At 42.0% G+C, this 13,076-nt stretch overlaps 1 protein-coding gene across 1 annotated transcript in view; it reads right to left on the bottom strand.

Annotated features, from left to right (window-relative positions):
* Positions 1–13,076, bottom strand: part of MGAT5B (alpha-1,6-mannosylglycoprotein 6-beta-N-acetylglucosaminyltransferase B) — a 167,518-nt gene that overhangs the window by 32,028 nt on the left and 122,414 nt on the right. The window contains exons 9-12 of the mRNA XM_083725826.1: positions 12,463–12,594; positions 10,044–10,177; positions 6,211–6,341; positions 880–1,035 (exon numbers count right to left, since the gene is read on the bottom strand). Coding sequence (XP_083581952.1) covers positions 880–1,035; positions 6,211–6,341; positions 10,044–10,177; positions 12,463–12,594 — 553 coding nt within the window. The remainder of the gene's footprint in view (positions 1–879; positions 1,036–6,210; positions 6,342–10,043; positions 10,178–12,462; positions 12,595–13,076) is intronic.

Genomic DNA, 13,076 nt, shown 5'->3' with positions numbered 1-13,076 from the left:
ACCACAGCTCGCCCCTATACACGAAGCCAAGCCAAAGCACAACTAAGTGCAATACAGCCATCTTCTCAGGAAAACTCTTCACAAAGTTCAAGAGGTCAAGACACAAAGACTTTAGCAACTAATCCACACCTAATGACCCACCTAAGTGGTACTCAGGATATCACTCAAGAAATCACTCAAGGTATCTCTCAAGTAATTAAGGAACAAAAGAAGAAAAGGCACACTAGCCTGGGAACTTCCTCTCTGCCCAGAACATTGGAGGCTAGACACCACACCCCCTCTACAGTATTTATAGGAACTCAAACATTGAGATCCCGCTCTGTTCCAGTAACAAGAAGCCGAAAGCACCAGCCTGAAGATGACGAGTGAGACCTCGTCGAAACGTCGCCTAGACACCCCAACTTTTACACGGGAAGACACCCGAGGACACCAAAACCTGCATATATATATATATATATATATATATAGTTCTTCCATAATCACATATACAAAGCAAAACATTAAACATCAATTTCCCTTCCCCGCCCTTCCATGGTTCCTTCTAAGATAGATAGATAGATAGATAGATAGATAGATAGATAGATAGATAGATAGATAGATATAGATTGTTAGATAGATAGATGATAGATGATTGATAGATTGATATAGAAACAAAACAGCCAACCACCATTACCATCCCTGGAGCACTGCCTAAGGGTTTTGCCCCCTGTGGATTCCCACATCTTTATTGCCACAATATTTCCATTGCATTCTCCAAGACCTTTGCCTTGTAGCAGATTGGCACATAACTCTTAAAAAACAATCCCACAACTGGAGAATTTCTTATTGCCAGAGTTTCATTTGGCCGCAACCCCCTTTCTTTCTGCCTGTGGCAAATACCTTGGCTTTTCTGAGGAGTTGCTGGAACTCATGTTGTGGCAAGAGACCATGATTCTTCACGAAAGCTGGGACTTCAGGCGGGCGCTGTGTTTCGTAATAAACAGTGCCATGGATCTCCATGTACTTGTTCAGGATGGCTAGAAACTTCTCTTTGCCCTGAGAAAAGAAAGGAAAGAAATTCATCTGTGATTGTCAGTCACAAAGTTCAGAATTCGTGAGGACATATAAAATTCCGTCCAGCTGCATAGATTTTGTCATGGCTCATCCAGATGGTAACCTTTCCCCAATTAAACAAGCAAATAAAAATGTACCCCGGCAGAGACAATGGAAGATCAGATAGTATAATGATTAGGGTATCTAATATGTTCCTGATTTAAATTCACACTCCAAGCATGAGCATACTGGGTGTGCCTTAGGCAAGCTGCTCCATCTCTCAGTCTCAGCCACCGCCTCTATAATATGGAGATAATACTGGCCTACCTGACCAGGTTATTGTAAGTCATGGGTGCCAACTTGAATAAAATATGGGGGGGGCAGGTAAGTCCTGCTCCACATAACTGATCACAAAACAGGGCACATGCACATCATTTGAATGGCAATGCCCATCAAAATGGGGGAGGGACGGCTCCTCAAATATTTTATTGGGTTGTGTGTGAAGGGACCTTGGCCCCTAGGAGTCGGCTCCTATGTTAGAGTAGCCTTTCTCAACCTGTGGGTCCCCAGATGTTGTTGAACTACAACTCCCATTACCCCTAGCTAGCAAGGCCAGAGCTCAGGGGTGATGGGAGTTGTAGTCCAACAACATCTGAGGACCCACAGGTTGAGAACCGTTGCCTTAGAGCATTCAAAAGGTATCCTGTTCTTAAAGGGAGGACCTGCTCTTTGGAATAAGAATATGTCTGATCAAATTATGTGGGTGATATGCTATTTTGAGAAGCAGGTATGAGTTGCCTGATCAGAGGTGGGGAAACTTCTTTTTCCTGGGAAAAGGAGATGTTGCCTAAGAGCTGAACTGATGGTTTGTAGAGAGCTCCTTCTCTCCCTCCAGGCTCCCCTACATGCATGGAACTGGGCCAAGGTTCTCCACTTATATTTTAGGTGTTATCTTGCAGTTTCCCGGCATGTTTCCTTTTGGGAATGAGCCCCGCATTAGGTTGATTAACTCTGAAGCTCATTTGATGTTGCCTTTTAAGAATTGCACGTAGCTGGTAAGGACTTCATTATCACTCTATCAAATGAGTAGGCTAGCAGATCAATACATGTCACACAATGTTTCCAAGCCTGGATCCCTTTTCCCTGCCAGCATAAATTCTGCACAAGAGAAGTAACTTCCCCTTCGAATTCAGCTGTGGTCAGCATTGTCCTTTGCAGAACAGACTGCTTTCTGCTCTCCCTTCTTCCCCCAATTTCTTCTCACTTTTCAGCATTAGAAGACACAAACCAACCAAATTAAACTTGGGGGTGAGAGCAGAGGTACATACAGCAATCGAGACCTGGGCTTCATTGAAGCCCAGCCTACAGAGGAAGCTCTTCCCAGCCACAGAAATTACTGTATGGTCTATGGTTTAGTAGACAAAGAAGGCTGGGAACTTTAATGGCCAAGCCTTGCTCTCGCTTATCCTCCCTGTGCTGTCTGCAGCAGACATGTGCCTCAAGCACTTAGAGAAGTGATGCAACTTTTGCTGCCACTGGGGGATGCTGATACACTTAAAGATCTTTTTCAATTCTTCCACCACATTTGGTACTGTGGCTGAAGCGTAAAACCACTAAGAAGTGTGCAGCACTTTCTGCACATGCCAAACATCACACACCAACTGCTGGGTTGATCAGTCAGATGTTTGATGGGAACAAGACTGAGTTGGCTCACGTGGGTAGGGAACATTTTCCATAAAGCCCAGTATCCAAGTCTGAATTCTGCTGACGCTTCTGTTTTAGATTCCATTATGGGAATGCCAGGCTTTAAAATGGACCTTTGCATGAGGCCCCTTCATGTAAGCACAGAGATGTTTTGCCTGGTCATACAGATCTGGGCTGTGCCAGGTCTTGCCCTGTATAGTGGGATTATATATACTTGGGCTCATGTACAATACACCAGAGACTGGAAGGAATGCACAGCCATGTCCAAGGATGTTTTCAGAAACTGATTGAAACAATAATGAATAAAAATTGCGCAACAGCTCAAAAGCAAAACAAAAATTGTGCAAATCAACAAAAGGAGCAAATTCATTTTGAGTTTGCCAATAGGAAGCATCCAGTGCACTCCATGAGGGCTTGGAATCGTCTTATTTCTGTAAGGTCTCTCATACAAGAGTCTGTGGAATGTATGAGACAAGGTTATGTAGAGGAACTGTGGCCAAAGGACGTAAGTCTGCAAGTGACCTTTGAGCTGTCAGCAAGTGGTTCGTATTGCAAATGATCACTGAGCCCACTATATATAAAGCTATACTTTTTAAAGGCAGGTAGATAAGCGCATTGAAGCAATCATTTGCAATAAAAAACAGGGTTTATACTTAGAGGAATAAAATGGAGTGTGTGAGTTTCTTAGAATGGATATGAATATTACAGACAGCATTTGTTAAAATAATTGGAGATATGCATAGTGTGGATAGATGGATATGATGTCTGCCTGCTTTTGCAATGGAAAGCACATTGTGGAATGGGACGTCACATTTCTCTACTCCCTCCGCCACCTTCCTGCATGCCCCACATCAGTTGTCTGGAGCTGATTTTGGGGGTATGAAGGGGAGGAGAGAAAAGAGGAGCCATGTTGCACAAGCAGATGCTACATTGGAGAACATCCACTTCATATTGCTTTTGTGTTTATAGTACATTAATTCTTTCTTTCAAATCAGTTGCACGCTAAAGTGAATAAGGAAGTTGCATACATCTACGGTGCATCACAGGTTCTGGCAAATATGGTGAATATTGTTATAATCATCTTCAGACAAAACCTATGGTTTCTGCATAGAGTTCTTGCTTAGCGGAAGCGATAATTAAAAAACCCTCCACTGCACTCCTGATGGCACATATTTCAGTTTGCTGGATAGAAATCTGTGTGATGAACAATCACATGTTGATGCACAAGAGATTTCCATAACTTGAGATGCACAATGTTTGCATCAAGTAAAGCTGTGCAGGGGGGGGGGGGGCAAGAGGAAGCGTTCTCTAGGCAGGATTTGCTTCTACACTCAGGGGGTAATTGACCTGCTTTCCCCCTGGAAAACAGAAGTGTGCAGAGGAAACAACATGCAGAGAAAACAAAACAGCAAAGGGAAGAAGCCAAGCCATTCACCACCTGGGTTTGATTAAAAAATGAGAGGTGTTGTGTTTCAAGTGTTCTACTCTGAAGGCACACACTGGAACTTGGGGGCGTGGGCTCCATATGTGTATGTGGGGGGGACAGAGATGGGTGAATTTGTCAATTTTAATTTTTATCAGTTTCTCATTTTTCCAACCTTAAATTCGGTCCCCCCCCCCATTTTTATATCAGATTTTTTTGAAGCGCTTCGGAAAATTCACCAGTAATTTAGTGTAACTTCTCCTGACGTGCACATTTTCATATGCAGTTTTCTCCAATATATGCATTTCCTCCCCAAGGTGATGTACCCTAATATACTATTAATATATGATTATATGCACTGCTATGCATACTTTACACTAGTGTATGTATTTTTGTACATGTACACATCGCAATGTAGTCTTCAAATAAAATTCCGTTTTGTCAGCGCAAATGGGTATTCAAATCTAAATAATACACATAAAAAGCACATAGTTAAAAATGATGTTCTGTTTACCTGCAGCTGGAAATCCCATGGTGGGCACACAGAGAGAAGGAAGAAGGAATGAGAGTTAGTTCCTCTGTATCAATGGCAACAAACTAAAAAGATCTCAGAAATGCTCTGAAGCAACCAGGAACCAACCGAGCTTCAGGAAAGCTCTGTTGGGTTGTACCAAGGTCTCATTTAGCCAAGCATCATTTCTGAACCAGAGCCCAATCCAGTGCTTCCAAATAGAAGAAGAAGAAGAGGAGTTTGGATTTGATATCCCACTTTATCACTACCCGAAGGAGTCTCAAAGCGGCTAACATTCTCCTTTCCCTTCCTCCCCCACAACAAACACTCTGTGAGGTGAGTGAGGCTGAGAGACTTCAGAGAAGTGTGACTGGCCCAAGGTCACCCAGCAGTTGCATGTGGAGGAGCGGAGACACAAACCCGGTTCCCCAGATTATGAGACTACCACTCTTAACCACTACACCACACTGGCTCTCAGTGTAAGCAGGCTATAAAGGCAATTCAGCCTCCTGTACGGTTGTTTTCAACTACCCCAAACTATCCTGCCACTGGTATTCATTTAACTGTCACAGACAGTAGCTCATGCTTGTCCCCTCCTCCTCCACGAATTCATCCAACCCCCAGAACTTCAGGGTGGCATCATGATTACTGGGGAAGCTTCGGCAACAGGGGAGTTGAAGAACCATATATGATACGCATTTTAAAGTTCTTAAAAGCACTTTTTAAATAGCATGACGTGAACACAATGGTTCCTTCCCCACACTTTCTTGGGCCCATCATTACTATTTGCTGCTGCAAAGGAATAATGCAGCAGAGATGAATGAAGAGGACAGGCTAAGTAGCTCATAAAAGCTTTCAAATGCTTATGTTTATATAGAGTGGTCCATAGATAGAGTACATAGAGTGACAACATTCACTTAGTCCTCTCACTGTGGCATTTAAACAAAGGATGTGTGTGTGTTGATGTGTGTGTAGTTCTATGTGAAAGAGAAGCCCCTCATCCTTTGCATTTGCAACCAGGCAAAGATCGGGATATACCTATCAAAGCCCTAAACTGGTCCTGAAAGTTAAAGAATTATTTGAATGAAACCTATAACTCTTCATATGGTCCTCTGCTGTGTTTGGGATGAGGAACCTGTGGCATCCACTGTTATTGGACTACAACTCGCACCAGCACCACAATCATGTTGCTGTTGCTGTTGCTGTTGCTGCTGCTGCTAAAATCTATTAAAACAAACTACAGTCATTACAATAGAGTCCTTTCTGACCATTGGCCACACTGGCTAGAGCTGATGGGAGATGGAGTCAAAAAAACCATTGGGAGAGGCACAGGTTCCTCATCCATGTGTTAAATGTTATAAGAGATGCACTCCATACCTAATTACTCGAAAGAAGTCCCACGGAGTTCAGTTGGATGTATTCCCAAATAGGTTTGCATAAGATTGCAGCCACAGAGCATTTAGCACTGTTTGGACCATGGTTGAGTGATTAAATGCTTTTGACACCGTTAAAAAGTTCCACTATTTTATTCGCTACCCACCTTCCAAATGCTGGCTTCTTTCCCATATACCACTGCCATGTTGTTAGCCTTGTTGGATTTAATGAATTGCTTCTCTGTTTCATTGAGCTCCTCGGACACAAAACCCATGAAGGAATTGTCAGGCGTATGAGCTGCAAAGAAACAAACATCCATGCATTTGACTTGCATTAGGTTTCTCCAGAGATTTCCTCTCTGTTCTCAGTAACACAAACACCCTATTCCCAATGGGATGCCTCACAGGCTGTGGAAAGAAGCCTCACAGGCTCTTTGCTAGGGCTGCATTGAATTTTGCACTCATACTCGACTTTCTACCACCACATGGTTTTATAATATAAAAAGTGCCACATGTCCTCCCACATATGCTACCACGATTGCAGCGCGCGTTTTCTGAATAATTCACAGGAGATCTGCTTCGTTAGTTTACAAGTCAGTTACATTAATTTTAGAAATGAGTCCATTGAGATATTTTACACCCTCCATTACATAACATCTTTGATTTAATAATGGAATAACCCAGAAATACTTTATATTTTTCTTCTCATTAAACAACACCGACATCTAGTAGAGTGGGCTACATGAGGCAGGGATGGCAATTAACAAAAATGAAATGCATCAACCCTGGAAAATGCTTTTTTTAAAGATAAAAATTGAAACTCTTTAAAACATTGAGAATTTTCACTTTGGCACAACCTTTTTTAAAAACATAAAATCTGAGTATAATCTTATCTTAGTTCTCTGGAGCTATAACAGCTTTATTATTATTATTATTATTATTATTATTATTATTATTAAAAACCCAAATGTTGAAGAAATTGAATTACTTTAGAGCTGAATTGCCTTAGAGGATGCATTCAACAAATGTTATTGGTTTGCTACTTGCAAAGTCAAGTCTAATACAGCCTCCACATGTAAGATTCAGCTTCAAATATCCAAGTAATTTTCAAACAAACTGTAATTTCTCAATGCTGGGGGTCCCTCCGTGTCTGCTTCTTCTATTGGGCTTTCATTTTTAGAATGATAAAAAACCTTCCAAAATTACAGGTTACTGATTATTATGGATAGCTCTTAAGGTGTTCATGTGCTTTTTATCTCTTGTTTTCTCAGGTGACATTTTGGCCATGCACTTCAGTAGATTTCCATGATCACTGAAATGTCACAGGATATATTTTTGGGAAGTAACAACAGGAATCCAGCAGCTGGGGGAGAATGCTGGAGGATGGGGCGGTGGCACAAGGCAGTAGATGTGTTTGGTAGATCATGTGACTAGATGCTATGTTCATATGAACTGTTCACTGATGGACTTGTCTGCACAATCAGGGACCTACTCCACAGAGTTACTGGGAGGATAAAGTTTGGTGTGGTGGGGAAGCCGTATTCTGCAGGAAGTGTGTGTTTGTGGAATAAATAAAATAAAATAAAACTTAATCAAACTATTTTATTTTGTATAAAGCAAAAAAGGGAGAGCTGCATATTCCCAGTTGAAAACCACAGTCAAGACTGGACTGCACTGAAAAGCAGACCCAGAAGCGATCAACTGATAGAGTTGGCTTGCAAACTCTTATTTCATGTCTCTGCAAAGGTACTCTCTTCTGTTTGGTGCAAAGATGGTGCCCACCCATAGCTGTCAACTTTCAGATTTGAAAATAAGGGATCAGCAGCCTTGAAAATAAGGGATCAGCAGCCTCACCTGTCCCGGGGACAGTATACAGGATAAGTAACAATCCGGGATAGCAGCAGGAAGTAGTGGGAAACGGTGCTGGAATAAGGGAATTTCCCGCAAAAAAAAGGGAAGGTTGACAGCTATGGTGCCCACCACAAATTTGAGTACATGATGGAATGGCAGCAATGATGTTATATTTTCCTAGCTGTTATACTGCAATTGTCAGTCCACCTAGTTAGGAGGGTGCTTTCAGGACACTTTGTTGCCTCTAAAGAAGGTTGGCGTTCTCCTCCCCTGTCCCTTCCCTCCTTAACCTTCCCACAAGAATTGTGCACCACAGTTCTTCTGAACTGATCTCCCATTAAATCCCAGAGAATTCTGAGACTTAATTTGTGCAGTGCCATGTCTCTAAGGAGGGGACACAAAAATAAAGCTTTCTCCTAACTGCTGGTTTGCAAAGGCCCATTTATTTCATTTCCAATACAGTCCTGAAGATATTTTTACCATGACACCACATCCTACTCTTCCTGCTGTCACTGTGCTTCTAGCTGGGCGAGGAATGATTGGTTATCTTGGCAGCTCCCAGAGAGCTAGAGAGAGTTACTTGCATCGAAATAGCTCTGCGTCTGTTACAAGTCTTTCACCCTGGCCATGCTGGAGAGAAGGGGAGATGCTGGGACAGCCTGGAAACATAATTAGCAAAAACAGTGGGAGTGGGACAGTAAAGTATGAAAGCTAATTAAAAAGGCAGGCCCCATTAAGCTAGCTTTTCCTTGGGGCATCATTGTCAAGGTTAAGGTCAGGTGGAAGCAGCAAATCCGCCTATCCAGAACCCTTGGGAAATCAACTTGGAGGTGCAAATGTGACAGTATCTCTACTACCCTTCTCATGGCACGGACATAACACAGGGCACAGGAACTTTCAGTCTTCATGATACTTTGGGGGCTTCTTCATCTTGGAAAGCTTCCAGATATATTCCCTGTGTTTTATTTCTACTGGCTTTGAGAATGGTGTGTCAATAAATTCTACTCTAGACAAACGATTCAGGCCATTGGTTCAACCTGCAATCCAAGCCGAGGGTGTATGGTGTGTGTGTGTGTGTGTGTGTGTGTGTGTGTGTGTGTGTTAGGACACTTGAAAAACAATCATGTGAATTGGTCAAGTGGTCATGTGAATAAGTGACAGCTCAGAAAATGATTTGCTACTTTCAGAGCAAAGAATGTAACAAGTACTTGGGGTTTATCTGTGCTGAATTAAGTACGGACAGATGAAGGAACCTCAAACAATGCCTTTTCTTTTTCATATGTGCTCATTCCTAGTGAGGCAGAACCCATGGACAAGTTGGGAGGATGTCGATCTGGAAGCAGTCTGGGGCAGAGTGGAAGGACAGGCAGGGAAGAAACAGGTGGGGAACCAATCCTGGGTCATGACTCCATGAATAGGTGGTATTGGAGACAGGACTTTCAGTACCCTGGACAGTAGACAAATTGTTCAAAATGTAGAACTCAGAAGACCTTCTCCATGAGGAAAGCTGAAAAAAGTTGAACCTTTTAAAGCAGGGGGATAACTAAGGGGGGCATTGTAAAAGTTAATAAAATTATGCATGTTTTGGGAGGAAGTAGCTATTGATAATGTTTCTTCTTCTCTCATAACATTAGTACTCAGAGCCATTCAATGAAGTTTATGGCCAGGAGATTCAGGACATCCAAAAGGAAGAACCTTTTCACACAATGCACAATTAGGTTATGGAATTCACTGAGTAAAATAGCTTTAAAGGGCGGTGGGAAAGATATCCCTATTAGCAGATATTGGCCATGATAGCAAGCTAGCAAACAAACAAACAAACAAACAAACAAACAAACAAATACCCCTTCCATATTTGCAAGTCATCTCTGAATACAAATCATAGGAGAGAGAGCACAAAACAGGTTATCTGTTTGTTAAATTTATATCTCACTTTCCCACCAAGTGATGCTCAAAGCAGCTAATGTAAAAAATAGAAAGTAAAATATAGTGTTGTAATCCAGAACAGCTGGAGGGCATCGGGCAAGGGAAAGTTGGATACCATGGACTTCTAGCCTTACTCAGGAAGGGTCTGTTATTATATCTGAGCACCCACTGTCATCACACACCTCTCCATGGCAAATCACTGTCAAATGTTGATACCACTTACGAAACATTGTCATGAACTGCTTTGGGTTCAGATTCCAATAGCCCCAGTTTGTCCGGTATCCATGCAGTGTGGCATATTCCTCATGGTTGTATGCAGGCTCAGTTCCAAAAGTGTCAATCACTCGAACACGGCACCTGTGCAAGGGAAACGAACAAAAGCCATGCCGGTTATGTCCTGCATAGGAGCAACACAAAAATATGAGCTAGTGATACATTATCCTAGAGCCATTGTGCCATGTCCAGTTTTGGTGGATGTCCTCATGTTCTGACTTCTTCTTTAACTGGAAATGTTAAGGAAACTACAAAACCGATGCTCCCTGGAGTGGCCCAGCAAAACCTCTTGTGTCTCTGTCAAGCTGTCACAACTACTGGTGACCTCTCCTTTCCCAAAGGAAGAAGACAGGAATGGTAGACTGGCAGGGGAGGAAGACTTACACATAACCCACTCCTCTCCCTCTGATGAGCATCTTCTGTGAATACTGGAAGTCCTGGCTGAGTGCTGGCAGGAAAAGGTCTCAAAAAGGGACTGTAAAATGAGGTGATGTGAGTTTGCTCATGCCTAGTTACAATGCATATCTTTATGATAACCAAAGCCCGCTTTCTCAAATATATAAGGAGCCTGCAACACATAATTAACCAGCATGAGTTGCATAGCCAATAATATCACTTAATGATGGATAGCATCATATTTCTCTGAAGAGGAAAGATAGATCTAGGTTGAAAGAAGAAATGAGAGGGGTGGAAATGGTCAGCAGTGAAGAGTGAAGCAGAAGGTAAGACAGGGGTGGAAGTGGGCAATAAGGTCTTGAGGCAACAGCTCCCTGAAGTGAAACAAAAATGCAACACAAACAAATCGTCTTGGTGACAAATGTTTGGGTATCACAGGAGTCAATTACCAAAATCATCATTCTGTTAAATCTGAAGAGGCTTGATGTATTCAAGTTTGAATATATGAAACTTGTATTCAAAATTGATTTCACATCTGGTTTTGCAAGAGCTCATCCCTCTCTTTCTGTTGACATGACTCCCCTGACCCCCACATCCTAGCCACCCTGAAACTGGCTTATGGCACTGATAAAAAGAGAAAGGGGAAGAAAAGTCAAAAAACACAGCAAGTAGAAAGCAAGCACAGGAATAACAACTCCTCTCTTCCAACCAAGCTGAATGCAGAGAGAAAATTGATTTACAATAGAGGCAATAACACCGCCTGTCATTTTTCTCCCTCATAAAATTGTGCAGGATAACAGGAGGGATTGGAGAAAGAGTAATGAATACTTGGGCTACCAGTGCTAAATTAAATCACAAAATTTTGCTAGCTGCTGATCTGGCAAGAGTCTTTGAGCTGAACTTTTTAAAACCTCAAGAGGAGGGACAAAATGGGCAGAGGTGTCCCAAGTTGATCCATTCACCTGCCTGCCTCTTTCTCTCTCCTAGCGATGCTTGCAGAACACACCTCCAGAGTGCCGATATATTATTTATCCTTGCTCTCACTCACAGGTCCATAACTCCCCCCCGGGTCTCTGTGTTCTCCATGGAAAGTGATACTATTATTATTTCATTTAAGAGTGTGGTATGAAGGATTGCTCTTTCACCTTTGCAAACACATCCCAGCATGTAACAATGGCAGCTGTGAAGCAGCAAGGAAACCATTCACTGGGCAATTTACCAGCTCTCAGAGACATGGAGATAAACTGGGCCAAGGGAAAGTCAAAAACTTGTGTTGTGGAAATTTACTTTTGGAAGCTTGAAGGCTAAAAGGCTAAAAGTTCAAGAGAATTCCAGGTTCAATTCTGTTCAGTCTCTGGAATAATTGTGTGTGGTTAAATTCTTGGAAAATAATAGTGCAATGCCTTTTGAACTTCTGAAATGGCAGACAAAAAACAAGCTCTTAAGAAGAAACCCATTTCAATAAAATCATTATCATATAAAGCAAAAGTTTGTTAAGTACTAAATACAGCTGTGGTTTCAAAAGAATAGAGAAGAATGGAAACAATATTAAAAAGGGCACCGATGGAGAGGTCCTTCCTAACTTTATTTTTCAGTTTTTAAAATACATATAACAATCAATGACCTTAGACCCCACCACCAAGAAATATAAACCATGCATATACAATGTAAATAATAGTCAAACATTCAATTTGTAAAGACTTGATTTTAGCCAAGAGAGGTATTGAGAAAAATTATTACTTTAGGGCTGACATACATCCGGATTTCAAAGGCGGAAGTGATATCTGGGGGATTTTCCAAAAATCCAAAGAACATATTTTTTTGGCATTTTTGTAAAAAAGAAGGAAAGCTCAACAACTTTCGGGGGGGGGGGAGTTTGTTGTTTTTACTTTTTGAAATATGGCAACCCTCGCTACTTGCCCATAAAAAAAGATACAAGACGTGGACATAAAAGGCCACCAAGTTCTTCTTACCTGTATTTCTTAAAGGAGAGGCCCATGTGCTGCTTCATCTGCTGTAGCCCATGGTAGTCTGTGTAAATGAGGTCAAAGGGCAAAGGGACTGTCAAGGGACAATTACCCCGGCCAGGAGGCACTCCTAAGTTACTGGAAAGAGCAAGAAAGAGAAGTGAAAAGGGAGGGAAGGACATCAATATAGCAGAGGTGGGGAGGACGACAAATGTGGCCCTCCAGCCCTTTCTTTCTGGCCCTTTAGACTCTCCCCAAGCCTAATAATAATAATAATAATAATAATAATAATAATAATAATAATTTATTATTTATTATTTATACCCCGCCCATCTGGCTGGGCTTCCCCAGCTACTCTGGGCTGCTTCCAACAAAATATTAAACTACAGTAATGCATCAAACATTAAAAGCTTCCCTAGACAGGGCTGCCTTCAGATGTCTTCTAAAAGTCTGGTAGTTGTTTTTCTCTTTGACATCTGGTGGGAGGGCATTCCACAGGGCAGGTGCCACTACCCTCTTCCCCAGCCATACTATCTCTCCCAGATAGAATTTATATTCACTGAGTCCAAAAACATCTCTGGAGGGTCACAAGTTCACCACCTCTGGTGCAGAGGACCTAC

The sequence above is a fragment of the Podarcis gaigeae genome, assembly GCF_964106915.1.
Source record: "Podarcis gaigeae genome assembly, chromosome: 2".
NCBI lineage: Eukaryota > Metazoa > Chordata > Lepidosauria > Squamata > Lacertidae > Podarcis > Podarcis gaigeae.
The sequence above is the reverse complement of the archived record's forward strand: the minus strand, read 5'-3'. Positions and strand labels throughout refer to the sequence as shown.